The sequence below is a fragment of the Microcaecilia unicolor genome, chromosome 7 (assembly GCF_901765095.1).
Source record: "Microcaecilia unicolor chromosome 7, aMicUni1.1, whole genome shotgun sequence".
Lineage (NCBI taxonomy): Eukaryota > Metazoa > Chordata > Amphibia > Gymnophiona > Siphonopidae > Microcaecilia > Microcaecilia unicolor.
Genome location: NC_044037.1, coordinates 28,524,248 through 28,543,184, shown reverse-complemented (window position 1 = coordinate 28,543,184; position 18,937 = coordinate 28,524,248). Strand labels below are relative to the sequence as shown.

The following is an 18,937-nucleotide window of genomic DNA, read 5'->3' as shown; positions in this document are numbered from 1 at the left end:
GTTGGTTTCCCTCTTTCTCTCTCTCCCCCAATCCTTCCCTCTGTTGGTTTCCCTCTCTCTCCCAAATCCTTCCCTCTGTTGGTTTCCCTCTTTCTCTCTCTCCCCAATCCTTCCCTCTGTTGTTTTCCCTCTTTCTCTCTCTCCCCAATCCTTCCCTCTGTTGGTTTCCCTCTTTCTCTCTCTCCCCCCAATCCTTCCCTCTGTTGGTTTCCCTCTTTCACCAATCCTTCCCTCTGTTGTTTTCCCTCTTTCTCTCTCTCCCCAATCCTTCCCTCTGTTGTTTTCCCTCTCTCTCCCCAATCCTTCCCTCTGTTGTTTTCCCTCTTTCTCTCTCTCCCCAATCCTTCCCTCTGTTGTTTTCCCTCTCTCTCCCCAATCCTTCCCTCTGTTGTTTTCCCTCTTTCTCCAATCCTTCCCTCTGTTGGTTTCCCTCTCTCCCCAATCCTTCCCTCTGTTGGTTTCTCTCTTTCTCTCTCTCCCCCAATCCTTCCCTCTGTTGGTTTCCCTCTTTCTCTCTCTCCCCCAATCCTTCCCTCTGTTGTTTTCCCTCTCTCTCCCAAATCCTTCCCTCTGTTGGTTTCCCTCTTTCTCTCTCTCCCCAATCCTTCCCTCTGTTGTTTTCCCTCTTTCTCTCTCTCCCCAATCCTTCCCTCTATTGTTTTCCCTCTCTCTCCCCAATCCTTCCCTCTGTTGTTTTCCCTCTTTCTCTCTCTCCCCAATCCTTCCCTCTGTTGGTTTCCCTCTTTCTCTCTCTCCCCCCAATCCTTCCCTCTGTTGTTTTCCCTCTTTCTCTCTCTCCCCAATCCTTCCCTCTGTTGTTTTCCCTCTCTCTCCCAAATCCTTCCCTCTGTTGGTTTCCCTCTTTCTCTCTCTCCCCAATCCTTCCCTCTGTTGTTTTCCCTCTCTCTCCCAAATCCTTCCCTCTGTTGGTTTCCCTCTTTCTCTCTCTCCCCAATCCTTCCCTCTGTTGTTTTCCCTCTCTCTCCCAAATCCTTCCCTCTGTTGGTTTCCCTCTTTCTCTCTCTCCCCAATCCTTCCCTCTGTTGGATTCCCTCTCCCTGCCAAGTTTGACGCGAACGGCGCGAAGACGCGACGCACGCGGCACCAGCCCCTATTTCCGGCCGCTGCTGCTTCTCCTGTTGTTGAGCAGCAGCGGCCGCTACACAAAGAAAAAGAAGATTGAAAAAAAATTGAAACCTGGCTGAAATGCGGCACCCCGGCACTGTAGACAGCCATTAGGCATTGGCTGTTGCCCCGCAACCGCTCCTCCTCTTGCCTCTACGTCACTGCCCCTGGAGGAAGACCCCGGAGGAGCGCAGTGACGTAGAGGCAAGAGGAGGAGCGGTTGCGGGGCAACAGCCAATACCTAATGGCTGTCTACAGTGCCGGGGTGCCGCGTTTCAGCCAGGTTTCAATTTTTAAAAAAATCTTTTTCTTTGTGTAGCGGCCGCTGCTGCTCAACAGGAGAAGCAGCAGCGGCCGGAAATGGGGGCCGGCACTGCGTGCGGGACATGGACTCACGGGGCGGGGGGAGCAAAAAAAAAAAGGTGCCGGTACGCCGTACCGTTGCGTACCGGCACAAAAAAAGCACTGGGCAAGACCAACAAATGATGCTGTCTAGAAGAAAGGCTTTCAGCAGGTACATCAACCCAGATGTGTTTCTTATTCTTTTATGATACTCTGGGGCTCATTTTCAAAGCACTTAAACTTACAAAGTTCCATATAAGTCTAAGTGCTTTGAAAATATGCCTCTATGTAACTTTATAAGTCTACGTACTTTGAAAAGGCACCTCTTTGAGTCTGAAAATTTGGACATCTAAAACCTCTAACAGAAATTTTAAAATATATGTGTAAAATGATAGGCAATCAATGGGGGGGATTTCAGATGGGGATGGGCCCTATCTTATCTTCTATGGCCTGTGATAAGTCAAAATACTGTGGCCAAAATTAAATGTAAACGAGAGGTCTGCTTTTTAAGGAGATCCAGGTAGATGGGGGTTATAGTAATCCAGGTGGGGCAAGAGCACCACCTGCAGGACCCTCTGTAATTCCTTCCGAGGTACAAATGGAAAAGATGAGGGGAACAACAGTCCATTGTGTTTTTCTGAATCCTTCTTGTATTCATATGGTTATTGGTTATATATAATGGTTATGGAAGGGTTTCTTGTGTAAGGTCCTAAGCGGCCTGCGAGCATTGTTGTCTATAAGTGACATTGTTCATCTCACTGAATCAATAAAGATATTTAAAAAAAAACAATGCATTGAAAAACAACTCAAATATTCACTGGTGAAATCCTAAAACCCAGACCAAGTATTAGACTCTTTTCTCTTGTCCTATGGTGACCACAGGGCCGGTCTTAGCAAGTGTGGGGCCCTGTGCAGACCAATTTGGTGGGGCCCCATCCTAGCCCCGCCCTAGCTCCGCCCCCACCCTAGCTCCACCCCATTGATAAGATTATTCCATTTTTAAAATTTCTTTTTATTTATGAAATTTCAAATAAAGACAAATGAAGCTAAACTTGTACAAAAAAACTGATTGAAATAATAAGCACAATGCTATCATGAAACCTCCCCTCCCCAGAAGTGGAGTGGCCGAGCCACGGGATCATCATGAATGATGCGGACAGTCGTCCGAGGCGAGCGGAGGTCGGAGTGGAGGCAGAGCGGGGCCCCCTTAGGCGCGGGGCCCTATGCGGCCGCCTTGGTCGCCTCTGCCTAAGACCGGCCCTGGGTGACCAAATAGCTTTAGATCTGAATGTAGGTTTTTAGGAAGATCCAGCCATTCTTAGATGCAGGGGATTGGATTGAAGTTACTCTCTTCCCCATGGTCTTGCCTTAGACTACTGCAATTTCCCTTTATATCCAGAATGCTGTAACACGGATGATCCTGGCTAGATCGTGAACAAAGAGCAATAGCTCTGCTGAGACAACTCCTTCGGCCAAGATTACCTATAAAATACTTATAATTTATCTTTATGATTGTTAGAGGCATAGCACCTCAGTATTTAAAATGTTTAATTTCTCGGTATTTTTCAACTCACTACCTTAGGTAAACCCAAAGAGCATTCTTTACCATAACCTCCACTTCAGAAAATATAACACAAAGATTAGGATCAGAACATTTGTTTCAGCTGTGCCTAAAGACTGAAATAAAGTTCTCAGTCGGCTGAGGCTGGACTCAAATGATCTCACCTGAAAAGCTTGGCTTTTTAAACAGTTGGACATTTAATAATCTTTTAATTTATGGAAAAATAACCATATTTTGAAGTATGTTGCAATGCATCATAACATTGAACAAAAGTAATACTATATCCAGTTAACAATCTTGTGCACTGAACCAGTGGCGTTCCTAGGGGGGCTGACACCCGGGGCGGATCGCTGATGCGCCCACCGGGTGCAGCGCCCCCCTCCCGGCGAAAGAACCCCCAATCCCACGGCAAAAGAACCCCTCCCCCCCCGGGCGCACGCCACTGGGGGGGGGGGGGTGCCATGCGCCTGCCGGCTCTTCGTTTTCATGCTCCCTCTGCCCCGGAACAGGAAGTAACCTGTTCCGGGGCAGAGGGAGCATGAGAACGAAGAGCCGACAGGCGCGCGGGCGTGCACCCGGGGCGGACCGCCCCCACCGCCCCCCCTTCGTATGCCACTGCACTGAACACGGTAACACAAAACTTTCTTTTCAAAATTTATAATTTCCTTCCCTGCCACACCTATCCTAACCCGCCCCCTCACTCCCAGCCTCCCAAATTAGACTTATATTTGGAGTGTGTTCAGGCGAGCACTTCTTAGTCGTGTGGTTAGGGAAGGGTTCCCAGACAGCCAAAACAAGACCACTGTTAAGGGTGGTGGGTACCATTTTGAACTCTATGCCAGCAGAAGCATAAGTGACTGGGGTTCAGTCCAACCAGGAATTGCTTAAGGTACGTCTGGTGCGGGGGGAGAGACTATGGAGGGGTGAGGAGTCTTCGGGGGAGGGGCCTGACTGCTTTCTGTAATGTGTCTTCCGAAATGAGGGGTGTTTTGGTGGGGGGAGGAGGGGGAGTTACTTCTTTTCTTCGTGTCGCATGTTCATGGCCCAATGCTTGCAGGAAGGAAAATTTCCAGAAATAATGCAGCTTGCCATGTTCCTCACAAGCTACATGATTTAATTTATATAGGAATGACGTATTTTGCATGCATTTGCATCTCATTATTAGGTAGCCCGCAGTAACCTAAATGAGCATGTGTCATGGTAATAAAATACATGTTATTGCCACTTAACACACGTTAAGGGGCAAAATCTCATGCATTACTGCCTAAACCCACATTAATAACTACCCTCTTACTGTCTCCATTCATCATCATCTAAAGTAATCACTCTTTCTCCCCTCTTCAACCTGACCCAGGCAAACTATCTTCAACCCTCCCCCCTCTCCAACTTGACCCAAGTACTCTATCTCTTCTGTATGCTGCTGCTGGCTCTTCAGTGCTTCATTTGGGGATCACTTTGCAGGACTTATTCACGTCAGCCTGGTCTTCCATCATCCCTCTTGGCCCGCTTGGACTTCTGCTGTTTCTCTTTGCCTCCTTTGCCTTTCCCTTCTTGCCTTGTCCTCCCACCCTTCCTGATGAAATGTAACTGCACTGTATTTATTTTAACTAGTTCATTGTAAGCCGCTTTGGGGCTGCAACACTGCGGCAAAAGGCAGGGTATAAATGATCTGAAATAATAAATCAATCAATCTCTTCTTAGGCCTCACTCAGGCACTTTCTGTCCCTTGGATGGTGTGTGGAGTGGATGAGAGGAGGTATAGGGGGTGTGGCAAGTAAGGGATTGCAAATGGCATTTGAGGGGAGTGGTGTGGGATGTGGGCTGGATGAGTGGTGGGTAAGGGGTGTAACTACTGAAGTGAAAAATCAGCCATTTGTTACAGATGGTGTGGAGATTTGCCATTGGCTGTGCAGACCCATAGCCACAAACCCCTCTTGCTATTCTATATATATAGCAAGGGCCTGGGGGAGGCAGAGTGGGGCCCACTTTTGATCAGGAGGAGGGGGAGTTTTGTTTTCAGCCAAAAATGCACTGGCATTTTCAGGCAAAACCAAAACAAGGCTGAATTCAAATTTTATATATATTAGAAGTTCTCAACCCAGTCCTGTCAAGTTTCAGGTTATCCACAATGGATATGCATAAAATGGACATAGTAACATAGTAGATGACGGCAGAAAAAGACCTGCACGGTCCACCCAGTCTGCCCAACAAGATAAACTCACGTGTCATTTTTTGTGTATACCTTACCTTGATTTGTACCTGTCTTTTTCAGGGCACAGACCGTATAAGTGTGCCCAGCACTATCCCCGCCCCCAACCACCCACCCCGCCTCCCACCACCGGCTCTGGCACAGACCGTATAAGTGTGCCCAGCACTATCACCACCTCCCAACCACCAGCCCTGCCTCCCACCGCTGGCTAAGCTTCTGGGGATCCCTTCCTTCTGAGGAGGATTCCTTTATGTTTATCCCACGCATGTTTGAATTCTGTTACCGTTTTCCTCTCCACCACCTCCCGCGGGAGGGCATTCCAAGCATTCACCACTCTCTCCGTGAAAAAATACTTCCTGACATTAGACTTACACAGAACAGAGAGGGTGTGTGCAAATTTATCTCATGCATATTCATTGCGGGTATCCCGAAAGCCTGATTGGTTAGATATGTCCTGAGGATTGGGTTGAGAACCCCCCTGATGTATATGTATATTAGAATTTTTTAGCATAAGCTACTGACTGAATTTCAGTTTCAGTGGTGAAACCGTCCTGAAATTTGAATTTCAGCTTTGTTTTGGTCGAAACCGAAACTCCCCCTCCTTCTGATCAAAAGCGGAACCCACTCTGCCTCCTCCCTGACCAAAAGTGGGTCCTAGTCATATACCCCCCCCCCCCGATGCCTATCTTTCAAATCCTGGTGGTCTAGTGGCTTCATCGGGGCAGGAGCAATCCCCCATTTGCTCCTGCCGTGCCGGCTATGCAGTCAAAATGGCTGCTGCAATTGCTGTAAAAGGTTATGGCAGCCATTTCAGGATTGGAGCTGGCATGAACAGGAGCAACTTGGATCACTCCTGCCTATTGCTGGCTCCAGCCTCAAAACGGCTGCAACAGAAAGGCATGGCAGTCATTTTGACTGCAGAGCCAGCATATGGGCAGGAGTGGCTGGGGGGGGGGGGGGGGGGGGGGAGCACTCCTGCCCCGACAAGGCCACTAGACTACCAGGGTTTGAAAGGTAGTCCGGAGGGTGAGCGAGGGGCATCTTTTCTGTTTGTGGGAAGTGGAGTAGGCCTGCTTTTGTTGCAAATTCAGTTTTCGGTTGCCCTTTATCTCACAGGGTTCAGGTCTAATGAATCTGTTCTAACTGTAAATCATCTCAAGCGAATTTAGTCCGTTTCAAACAAAAGAATTGCATCCTCGTACCGCGTCTTTAAAACCTGCGAGAACAGCAGCTGTGATGATTCCCAGGAAGAGGCCCACGATATTCAGGATTGTTGCTGTCCAGAGCAAGTGGTAGAGATGGATAACATCCTGGCAGCTGCTGACATCAATATACTCATAATACTGGCTCGAGGTGCCCATCCTGCATCGTAAAAAAAAAAAATATATAAAGCAAAAGCGTTTTCTGTGTTCAGTTTAAAACATTATCATTGTGTGACAGCAAGACCACTAAAGCACTGGAGAGAGGCGACGGGGGACAATTCAAGAACCTACACTAAGCTTTGCACAGGTTTAGAGTAGCTTTAGCACACAATTTTGTGGGCACAGAAATACAAAAATCCTGTACTGGCTCCTGGAGCTATGCAAACATCTGTGCGTGTACTGGAATGTTATTCTGCATACAAATATTAGTCCTGCAAATATCTTATGCACAGAACAGCATTCCAGGTGCAGATGTGTGTGCGTGCAACTCTGGATGCCAATACAAATTTTGTGCCCGGTGGACCTGGGCACAAAATCTAGCTGCCGCCAGCACAGACCTGTAAGTCTGATGTGATCTTCCAGGTTAGAGTACAATTTTAGTGCAGAGTCTCTTCGCATACTGTTTGGTTACTACATCAGGGAGCATAAATTTGATGTTAGGCCAAGTATTAGTGCACGGCGCTAATGCAAGCTTACTGCATCAACCTCTGGGAATTTCTCATATTTACAAGGAGTTTTCACCCTAGAGAGCTCCGAACACTTGGGAGGCCAATCTCACTACATGCTAGCTATATAGTTTAATGAATGCCAGCTTTAGTCTGCGTGGGACACCCTGCAGCCCCTTTTCCTTTTGTTCTGTGCAGGGCCGTTGCTCGACTAAACAATGCCTAAGCCAGGGCTGCTTTTCATTATCGTCTTTGTCTTTTTTGGCTTGCGTGATTTCAGACTCACAAACTGAACACTTATGCATGCCTCCCCTCCTCCCACACCCAGGGCGATTGCTCTGCTTGTCCACCCCTTGCTACTGCCTTGTATATATGCTGTACTCCAGTGCCCTGAAGCCTGCATTCAAGCTGGTGTAGAGCAACTTGTATCTGATTCTCACAGCCTAACTTCTAGCTAAACCTTTCTTGAGTACAGTAACTCCCTATCCATTTTTATTGTGTGATTCCATTTTCTGCTCTCTCTGACATTCCATCCATAGTAGGATTGCTAGCGATACCAATAGAGATGTAACTAACACTGGGGCTGGCAGATATCCCATGTATGGTATATTTTCTGTGAAACCTTTGAAACAGTTTCTTGGTATTTGGCATTCATGTAACTAATTTTTCATAAGGTAGCAGCACACCAAGCTATAGTCCAGCTTCACAGTCACCTTCCACAGTTGTAGAGGTCACAGCAATAGCAGGTATTAGCTTTGATTTTAATTGTACACGGACCACGCAGTGGCAGCTGACAGACCACCTGTAAGAACACAAACAAGAAGAAAATGAAGTGATTCACAGTCGATTTGAAGCTATCAACTCTTGCATGTGCTTTTGTGAAAGTGCTTGATTATTACCGACATGCATAGCTCAACTCTGAATAGGCAGCCTGGTGCCAACCAGGAGATAGGAAGTTGGCAAGCAATCCTATGTGCCCAGATCTTCCCTTGGAAAAAGGCTGGAAGATGGTAGCAATGCTCAGTCTGTGCCATTAGCTCTGAAAGCCTGAATTCTTGGCAGGCTTGATAAGCCATATGGTCACTATCTGCCTTCATTTTTCTCTGTTAGTCTGTTTGGATCTATAGAAATAAACGAAGAAAACAGAGATCTGTCGAATTGGGCTGAGTGATGCCGAGGTCTTGGATATTAAGATTTTCTGAAGGGAGGTGGCGAGCTGGGAGCTGGTGGTGGGGGGGGGGGGGGGGGGGGGATGCACTGCCTGAAAGGCTCTGCTTTTACACAAGACTATCTCTACTTCAGGAAGCAGGTGAAAGCGTGGCTCTTCAACCAGGCCTTTAATGGAACAACTAACTAACCTGTTAGTCCCCCCCCCCCCCACATTCACACACACAAGGAGTGACATGGGCTGCACATACTACAGCAGGACATGTTTATCCACTCCTACCCTAGCTGAGATAATATTTAACCGTCTTTCTTTAATTAGTCACCTTACTTTCTAACTCTTCTCACTCTCTTACCTATCTATATGTTCCATCTTTGCTTTACCCTTCACTATCAATTAAAATGTTCTATTATGTACTGTGTTGACATTGTAAGTAGTATACTATACCATACTTTGTATTGTTATTTGAATATTTGTACTGTTGTAATTGCCTATTGCTCATGTTTGATCTAGTCTTACTGTACACCACCTTGAGTGAATTCCTTCAAAAAAGCGGTAAATAAATCCTAATCAATCAATCAATAAATATACCTTTATTATTGTTTGCACATCTGGATCTTGATGTATGGTAATCTTATTGATGTTCAAGTTATATGTATGACTATGGTGTCTTATTTAGTTTGTAACTGTACAACTCAATAAAAAAAACGATAACATCCACAGAAAGAAATCCTTCAGTTAAATTTCTGCAGGTGAGACCTTTTTTATTAGACCAAGTTAATACGTGCGTGACTAACTCACAAGAGTTAGGCTCCCTTCAAGATAGTGCAGAATCAGTAAAAATCTGAAGCAACCGAGGACTTTGAGGATTAAGATGAACCAGTCTGAGGTTTTTGCCTCGTTGCATGCAAATTTCTCTCATGCAGATACATTGTCATTATCCTGAAAATCAAAGTAGCAGGGTCTAGTTTGAATTTCATTAAAAAAAAGCGCAAACTTTTATTTACTTGTTTGAATAGTCTAGAACTCTTTCCCCCAACTGTTACAGCCTAGAGCATTAACAGATAGCCAGTAGATACAGAGCAGGGCCTAGTTCAATCTGGACAAATTCCTGAGGGAAAAGTCCATAATCTATTATTACGAGAGACGTGGTGAAAGTCTCTACTTACCCCTGGTATCGGTAAGCATGGAATCTTGGTACTCTTTGGGATTCTGCCAGGTACTTGTGACCTGGATTGGCCACTGTTAGAAGCAGGATACTGGGCTACATAGACCATCGATTTAACCCAGTATGGCTATTTTTATATTCTTAGCTGGGGGGTGTGGAGGGGGGTACACAACAGTTCCAGCTTGAGAAACATTAGGAGTTCTACATTTGCTAAGAAAGCTGTATATTATGAAAGAATGAAAAAAGTGTGATGTTTCTGTTTTGAGTTTTTGATTAAAAAATTAGTGTTTTGTTGTATGTTTTACGTATCTTAATTATGTATGTTGTTTCATTTCCCACCCAGAACTACGGCTGGAGGGAGGGGAACATACATTTTAAATTAGAAATGATTGCAATCTTCCTGGAGGAAAGTGTTGCAAATGTAAAGGGGGGGGGGGGTGTGTGACTCACCCGGAGGAGGGGGGTGCTCTTACCCCAGGTGGCAACCAAGCTAGGCATGCCACTGTCTGGATTTGACTAAAACTAGGTCTAACTTAGGACGTCCTTCCTTTTAGGCTTGGTTGTTTTTTTCCCCATTCAGTAACTGATGTTGGACATCCTGATTTTGAGCCCACCCTAGTCCATCCAAACTCCCACCCACAACACTCCCCCCTTTCTGTTTGGATGTACTGCAGTGTTGGATGTCCCTTTTCTGCCTTTGCAAAATCAGGATTTGGATGCTTCAAGCACATGGATGTCCATTTGGGAATTTTGAGACGTCCATATTTATTTTAATTATTTATTAGGATTTATTTACTGCCTTTTTGAAGGAATTCATTTAAGGCAGTGTACAGCATAAATCAAATATAAGCAATAGATAATTAGAGCAGTAATATTCAAATAACAATACAAAATATGGCATATCTGGAGCAAAGTCACGAAGGAAATATATTGTAGCAGCATTTAATATTTGAAAGGGCGACTATGACAAAATGAGGAAAATGGTTAAAAGAGGCTAAAAGGGTCAGCTACAAAAGTTAAGACTTTAAATCAGGCATGGACATTGTTTAAAAATATCATAGAAGCCCAGACCAGATGTATTACACATATTAACAAAGGTGGAAAGAGGAGCAAACGACAGCCAGCATGGTTAAAAGGTGAAGTGAAAGAGCCTATTAGAGCCAAAACAGCATCTTTCAAAGAATGGAAAAATGATCCAAATGAAGAAAATAAGAAGCAACATAAACACTGTCAAGTTAGATGCAAAGCATTGATAAAGAAGGCTATAAAAGAATATGAAGAAAAACGTCGTGAACACAAAAACTCATAGTAACTTTTTTCAGGTACATCAGAAGCACAAAGCATGTTAGATCATGAAGGAGCAAAAGGGGTACTCAGGGAGGTCAAGGCCATAGCAAAGAGGTAAATGAATTCTTTGCTTCAGTCTTTACGGAACAAGATGTAAGAGATCAACCTGTACTGGAAATGGTTTTCAAGTGTGTGGAGGAACTGAAATAAATCTCTGTGAACCTGGAAGATGTAGTGAGCCAAATCGACAAATTAAAGAGTGATAAATCATAAATCACCTGGACCGGATGGTATACTATACATTCCAGGGTGCTGATAGAACTCGAAAACATGAAATTGCTGATCTGCTGTTAGTGATCTGTAATCTGTCACTAAATCATCCAAAGTACCTGAAGACTGGAGGGTGGCCAACATAACACCGATTTTCTAAAAGGGTTTGAAGGGTGATCTGGGAAATTAAAGACTGGTAAGCCTGACTTCAGTGCCAGGCAAAATAATGGAAACTATTATAAAGAATAAAATTATGAAACACGTAGACAAACACGGTTTAATGGGACAGAGTCAGCATGGGTTCAGCGAAGGGAAGTCTTGCATCACCAATTTGCTTCTTTTCTTTGAAGGCGCCGTGAATAAACATGTGGATAAAGGTGAGTCAGTGATGAGGTGTATCTAGATTTTCAGAAAGCTTTTGACAAAGTTCCGCATGAGAGGCTCCTGAGAAAATTAAAAAGTCATAGGATAGGAAGCAATGTCCTTCTGTGGATTAGGAATTGGTTATTGGACAGAAAACAAATGGTAGGGTTAAATGGCCATTTTTCTCAATGGAGGAGGTGAATAATGGAGTGCCACAGGAATCTGTACTGGGACCGGTGCTATTTAACACAATTATAAAGGATCTAGAAATCGGAACGAGTGAGGTGATTAAATTTCAGATGAGACAAAACTATTCAAGGTTGTCAAAACACATGTGGATTGTGAAAAATTGCAGGAAGACCTTAGGAAACTGGAAGACTAGGCATCCAAAGGGAAGATTACATTAAATGTGGACAAATGCAAAGTGATGCACATTGGAAGAATAATCCAAATCACAGATATCTGATGCCAAGGCCCACCTTAGGAGTCAGCACTCAAGAAAGATCTAGATGTCGTTATAAATAATATGCCGAAATCTTCTGCCCAGTGAGCAGTGGCGGCCAAAAAAGCAAACAGGATGCTAGGAATTATTAGGAAAGGGATGCAAAATAAGACCAAGAATATTATAATGCCTCTGTATCACACCATGGTGCAACCTCACCTTGAGTATTGCGTTCAATTCTGGTCACCTTAGCTCACAAAAGATATAGTGGAATTAAAAAACGTTCAAAGAAGAGTGACCAAAATGATAAAGGGGATGGAACTCCTTCCATATGAGGATAGGTTAAAGAGGTTAGGGCTCGTCAGCTTGGAAAAGAGACAGCTGAAATGATTAAGGTCTATAAAATCCTGAATGGTGTAGAACGGGTAAAAGTGAATCGATTTTTCACTCTTTCAAAAAGTACAAAATTACATGGAAATTGTTTTAAAACAAATAGGAGGAAATATTTTTCACTCAAAGAATAGTTAAGCTCTGGAACTCGTAGCCAGAGGATGTAGCAACAGCAGTTAGCGTATCTAGGTTTGAAAAAGGTTTGGACAAGTTCCTGGAGGAAAAGTCCATAGTCTGTTATTGAGATGGACATGGGGAAAGTCACTACTTGCCACGGGATTGGTAGCATAGATTGCTGCTACTATTTGGGTTTCTGCCAGGTACTTGTGACCTGAACTGACCACCACTGGAAGCAGGATACTGAGCTAGATTGACCAGTATGGCTATTCTTATGTTCTTATAGTATGCTACATTACAGTGTCAACACAATATGCAATGAAACATTTCAATAGACAGCATAAGGTGTAAGCAAAGATGAAACATATAGCTACATAAGAGAGAGTTAACAGGAGTAAGAAAGTAAGGGGACTAATTTAAAGCAAGTTGTACATGAGATCAGAAAGGTCATATGTTTCGAAAATAAGCTCCATAGTAACATAGTAGATGACAGCAGATGAAGACCTGAACGATCCATCCAGTCTGCCTAACAGTCACACTCATCATGAATACATGATTAAACCAATAATGAATGTGGTATAAAATCTTTCTTTGCCATTTCTGGGACAAAGACCATAGAAAGGAAAGGGAAAGGGAAATGGGACTTGATATACCGCCTTTCTGTGGGTTTTGCAACTACATTCAAAGCGGTTTACATAGTATATTCAGGTACTTATTTTGTACCAGGGGCAATGGAGGGTTAAGTGACTTGCCCAGAGTCACAAGGAGCTGCAGTGGGAATCGAATTCAGTTCCCCAGGATCAAAGTCCACTGCACTAACCACTAGGCTACTCCTCCCTTACATTCCAACCACTGTAAATCTAACTGGTTAAAAATTCTGCTTCCCCATTTCCTAGTCTAGCTAAACTCTGTCCACACAGAACTGCTGTGTATATGATTTAGTCAAACAAAAAGGAGCCAGATGCAGCTGGTTAGTATTAAATCAGCCCAAACTGCTAAATTTACCCACCAGTGATAGCACATATAGCAACCTTAAATCTAACTAGATAAGGTGTCCACAGTTACATTTAATCAGAAATTTAGCTACGCTTTTAGCTGGAAAGTTGCCGTCGAATACTGGACAAACTGGTAAATGAACAGCTTAACATCAGTGCTCAGCACCCTTTGAAAATCTACCCGAGTGAAAGAACCGACATGAAACTGTCAAGAACAGAGCATGACAAACAAAGCCATTTTACACTGATGGGGCTTGTAGACAGGATATTTGAGTTTATTTTTTTATTTAACTTATTGCATTCAGGGCCCCTTTTACAAAGTGCCAATTCGGCAGTACTGCGGGGCTACCGCAGGAGAACCAACGCACATTATTTCAGGCGCTGAGAAAATAGTTTTGGTTTGGTTTTTTTAGCGCCGGAGGCTTGCCCGGTGGTAATCGGGCTGCCCCGCGCGCTGCTCAGTTACCACCAGGGTTAACGTAGGAGCCCTTATTTAGGAGGCGGTAAGGGCTGTGCCCAAAAATGGTCACGTAACAAGCGTTACACTTACAACACAGCCATTTCCATTAAAAAAAAAAGAGTCCTTTTACCTGCTGTGGTAAAAGTAGGCCTCAGCTCGCGGCAAATCCACGTGCTGATGCTACCGAAGGCCCCTTGTACAGCAGCTTTGTAAAGGGGGCGCTTAAAGACTGTAAACTGCTTTGGATTACCCTAGTTCAGGGGATCTCAACCCAGTCAGTCAGGTTTTCAGGATATCCATAATGAATATGTATGAACTAGATTTGCATACCATGAAGGTGGTATATGCAAATTTATCTCATGTATATTCATTGTGGATATCTTGAAAACTTGACTGACTAGGTATGTCCCGAGGACTGGATTGAGAGCTCCTGCCCCACGTGGTCTATAAATACACTAGGCCTCTATTTTAAAAGCATCTCCATGTGTAAACAGCGGCATTTACATGCCTAGGTGGCAATTCTATAGAGTCAAACCAAAATATAGGTGCCGGAAAGGGGTGTGCATAGTGCCAACCTATAAAGGAGATAGTTTTATAGTATTCTAACACAAAGCAAAGTATACCTGCCACTGACACGGCATGATTTCTAATGGCATGTGTACGTGGCCATACTTATTCTGCAGGTTGCATATCTAGCTAGGTGGAACACCCATAACACACCCATGCTCTGCCTACAGGTATGACCTACTTGCATTTACACCATGTTACAGAATAGACGTGCATATTGGCCAATTAATGGTGCCAATCCCGTGCCTAAGTGCTAGCATTCTATCAACATGGATAAAAATGGATGCCTTAATTACGGCACACCTTACAGAACTGCCCTTCTAGACTGTAAACAGAAAAGCACAGTTTGTATGTGGAGATCACTGATATGCAGAAACTTCAAGGGTGTGTGTTGTGGATGTGGTTTCGATGCAGCTTTACTGAGCCAAAAATCTACACATGTAATTCCCCTGCGCACAAAGAGAATATACGTCTACGTTAAAAATAATTTCCCATTTGGTGGTTTTGCACCAGCTTGGAGGTATGCAGAGATTAAAAAAAAAAAAAAAAAAAAAAAAATTTTTGTTTCACTCGGGCCTTTATAACAGGGTAGTGGTTCTGTTCTGCCCCCATATTCATGGAGGCAGGGTGCATCATTATGTACATTTAATATAAGTATTATTTGTATTCAATTGCTTTGTCTGTGTAATAGACAGCACTGTGTATTAGGACTGCTTTTCCTATAGTTTCCAGTATCCTGTGATTGGCTCCTTGTGATCTTTCCCTATTGGCTATTAGCTCTGAGCTAGAGCCAGCCTTCTCTCTCTGCCCCTGCGGGCTGTGTGAGAGACCCAGTCTTGCTAGCATGCTTTGTGAGCAGCAGCTGTTCTAGGGCTGGTCCCTCCTTAATTTACTGTAATTCCACTAGGAGTTTTTACCATTTCCCCAAGTCATTCCCCTTTTATTTTCCCTGAGTTTCTTCCCCTTGTTCTCCTTTCAGTTTTACAGCTTTTCTTCTCAGCTGGGCTGAGGTTCTGGTCAACTCATTGCCTCTGGGGTGGCTAGATGCAGACTCTATGTGCAGAAGGCAACAATTCTCTTCTAAGCAACTGAACTGTAAATTGGATTTTCTTTGATTATTACGAATACTACAATAAAGAAGATTTGCTTAAGAACTAATAGGCCAATGATCAAAAGCAAACGCTGGTGCTATAGGCTGTTAGCGCCATACTAGCACCTGCGATTGCTGCCACCCCATGATCAGAGCCCCCGTGTGCGTGAAACAACACACTCGCAGGCTCTGAATGCAACTAACACGCAAATGCATGAAAAACAGGGCTCTTAGCGCAAGTGGCATGCACATGCATGCTAAACCTATTCATCCCCAATGATCAGATTGGCTCGTTGGCCGTGGCAAATCCTATGCCAGCTCGGAGCTGGCATTAGGGTTTGCAGACCATTAGGGAGGAATGGTGAGCCCTGTCCAGCATGCATTTGCATGCTAGCAGGCCCCCATTCCCCCCAATGCAGTAGCCCCCCACGAGAAACCTGACCCCCCCCCAGTGACAGGGGATTGGAGATCCAGCAGACCTCCGGTCCCCCCGACCCTGGTTCGGGGGAGCTGGAGATCCGGTGGGTCTTCAGCCTCCCTAACCCCCCCCCCCCCCCGCATCCCTCAGACATCCCTGGTGGTCCAGTGGGCTGTGGGTCAATCCCCCCCCAACTGGTGGTCTAGCGGCCCTTCCCCACCCCCCCTACCTTCAGTTGGAGGATGCTCTGGGCAGGGCTGAGCACTGCCATTTTGGAGGCAGCGCCGATGGAAGAGGAAGGAGGCCACCTCCCTCCTCCAAATGAAGGTAGGAAGGTGGGTAAGGGCTGCTAGACCAGGTGGGAGGGGGGATTGACCCGCAGCCCACTGGGCCACCAGGGACGTCTGAGGGATGCTTGGGGGGGGGGGGGTTAGAGGGGGCTGGAGATTCACTGGATCTACAGCCCTGCCAAAACATGTGACGGGGGACCGGAGACCACCCAGATCTTCAGCCCCTCCCCCAACTTGTGTTGGGGGGGGGGGGTCGGTGGGACCGGAGGTCTGCTGGACCTCCAGCCCCCATTACACTTGGCTCAGGGCGGGGGTGGTTGGTGTCTGGTGGTCCTATAGACCTCCAGCCCCTGTGTTTGACAGGTCTGCCTGAGCGCATGCTCCGGCACAATCCTCCTGCACTTCTACCTTATGATCAGAGAGAATTCCGTGCTTAAATTTGCATGCAATTATCTCTGATCATTGGGGCAGTAAAGCCCTGTGAAGTTCCAGCGCTATTTTTAGAGCGCTGTTTGGAATGGCGCGAGGCTTTTGATCATCTGCCCATGAAAGTCTACTGGTAAAGCTTCTACTTAGGGATGGTTTAAGCTACACTATACTTTGCCTAGAACCGTTCAGGTTCCCAAACCTGGTCCTGGAGGCAACTCCAGACAGTCGAGTTTTCTGGATATTCACATGGAATATGCACGAGAGAACTTGCTTGCAGTGGAAGCAGTGCATGCAAATCAATCTCACGAGTATTCATTGTGAATATACCGAAAACCTGACTGGCTGGGGGTCCCCCAGGCCAGGTTTGAGAACTTCTGCTTTAAGTTCTACCTTATTTTTTCTCTTTCTCATGTTACTCCTTTGAAATCCTTTATTATTTCATGTACAAATGATGTACAGTAAACATCTCTATAATTACCTGTACCATCTGAAGGTTTCATGCAAGGTGTGAACGTTAACAGAAAATAACCTCACCTCGGTGGTATGGTCAGTATAGGGGCGCGTAGCTTTTGAGAAATACTGACATCTTCCTGCATAAATTGGTCTAAGATCCTAAAGAAAAAGAAAGTATATAGCAAGCAGCAGTTCATTAGAACAAACTTACAGGCTCAAAGTGTTCATTAAGCATTAATAGGGCAATTCTATAAACTGGTGACTAGTGCCACCTACCGTGTTTCCCCGAAAATAAGACACTGTCTTATATTCATTTTTGCCCCCCAAAATGCGCTAGGTCTTATTTTCAGGGGCTGTCTTATTTTTCAGGGAAACATCGGGGTTGGATCGGGGTTGGCCCGCCCGCCCGCCCTCCGTCGCTCCCGGAACTAACCTTAAACGCCTCCTTTCACCTTCGCAGCAGCAGGGCAGGCCACTCCTTCCTTCCGTGTCCCGCCCTCGCCTGACGTAACGTCCGCGAGGGCGGGGCACGGAAGGAAGGAGAGGTCTGCCCTGCTGCTGCTTGCTGCGAAGGTAAAAGGCGTTTAAGGTTAGTTCTGGGAGCGACGGAGGGCGGGTGGAGGGGGGGCCCGGAGACCTCGGGTGGAGGGGGGGCCGGCCCGGGGGCGGCCTTGTCCGGCTCTCGGCAGCCCTGCTTTCAAACAAAAATTTGCTAGGGCTAGGTCTTACTTTCGGGGGAGGCCTTATATCTAGCAATTCAGGAAAACCTCTACTAGGTCTTACTTTCGGGGAAACAGGGTACATACACCAAAGTTGCCATTAATCGACAATTAAGTGCCTGTGGAGCTCATTTCTCAAAGAGAAAAACGTCTATGTTTCAACAATTGTATTGATGATTCAACAGAACAAACAACCAACATGCTCCATTTGCCAAAAGCTAACACAAAGATATCCCAATAAGAGAGAAAAACGTTTAAAAAGTGGCATAAAGCAGCATTTGCACATTTTTCTTGCCAAAACAGTCAAATCACTATTTTTGAAACCTAATTTTTGCAGACATTTATCTATGCAGTTTGTCTGCACTGTGTCCAGATCACAAGGGGGCATATGGGAAGTGGAATTAGCGCGTTCCTAACACTTGGACGTTTTTCTGCCATAATGGAACAAAACCAAAACGTCCAAGGCTACAATTTAAACGTTTTGGTCTAGACCTGTTCTTATCATGACTAAGGGCAAGACGCACTAAACTAAACGAGCCTTTAACGAACAAGTTTTAAACCGTGGCACGCACTAAAGGCCATTTTCCGACGGCGGTAGCAGCTAACGAAAACGGAATGCAGATGAGCAAATTGTGCAGAAACCCTATTGTAATGAGATGCACTAACCTTTTCCGATTGCCTTAACGGTGGAAATTGCCAGAAAATTTAAGGAGAGATTTTACCTCTTGTTGGGGCTGCGCTAGCTCGAAAATTTGTCAAAAACATACGTCATATACACCGCTCGAAGACGCCGCGCCGCTCACCTCCCTGTTTTTCAATCAGCTGATATCGGAGAGTGCAGTTGAAAGTGTGCATCAGAAAAATAGCCTTCCATTTTGGCCGGGGGGGGGGGGGGGTCAATCAGCTGATATCGGAGAGTGCAGTTGAAAGCGTCCATCAGAAAAATAGCCTTCCATTTTGGCCGGGGGGGGGGGGGTGTCAATCAGCTGATATCGGAGAGTGCAGTTGAAAGCGTCCATCACAAAAATAGCCTTCCATTTTGGCCAAAAATAGTCTTCCATTTTGGCTGGGTTTTCAATCAGCTGATATCGGAGAGTGCAGTTGAAAGCGTGCATCACAAAAATAGCCTTCCATTTTGGCCAAATAATAAAAACTTCCTTTTTGGCCGTGCTTCACTCAGCTCAGAGACTTCCAGATCTCTTAGCTGACT

At 45.3% G+C, this 18,937-nt stretch overlaps 1 protein-coding gene across 2 annotated transcripts in view; it reads right to left on the bottom strand.

Annotated features, from left to right (window-relative positions):
• The window catches only part of TMEM255A (transmembrane protein 255A), an 81,779-nt gene that overhangs the window by 9,213 nt on the left and 53,629 nt on the right, over positions 1–18,937 (bottom strand). For both annotated transcript variants that reach the window (XM_030209356.1, XM_030209354.1), the window contains exons 5-7: positions 17,090–17,167; positions 7,818–7,906; positions 6,440–6,599 (exon numbers count right to left, since the gene is read on the bottom strand). In XM_030209356.1, the coding sequence (XP_030065216.1) occupies positions 6,440–6,599; positions 7,818–7,906; positions 17,090–17,167 (327 nt within the window). The remainder of the gene's footprint in view (positions 1–6,439; positions 6,600–7,817; positions 7,907–17,089; positions 17,168–18,937) is intronic.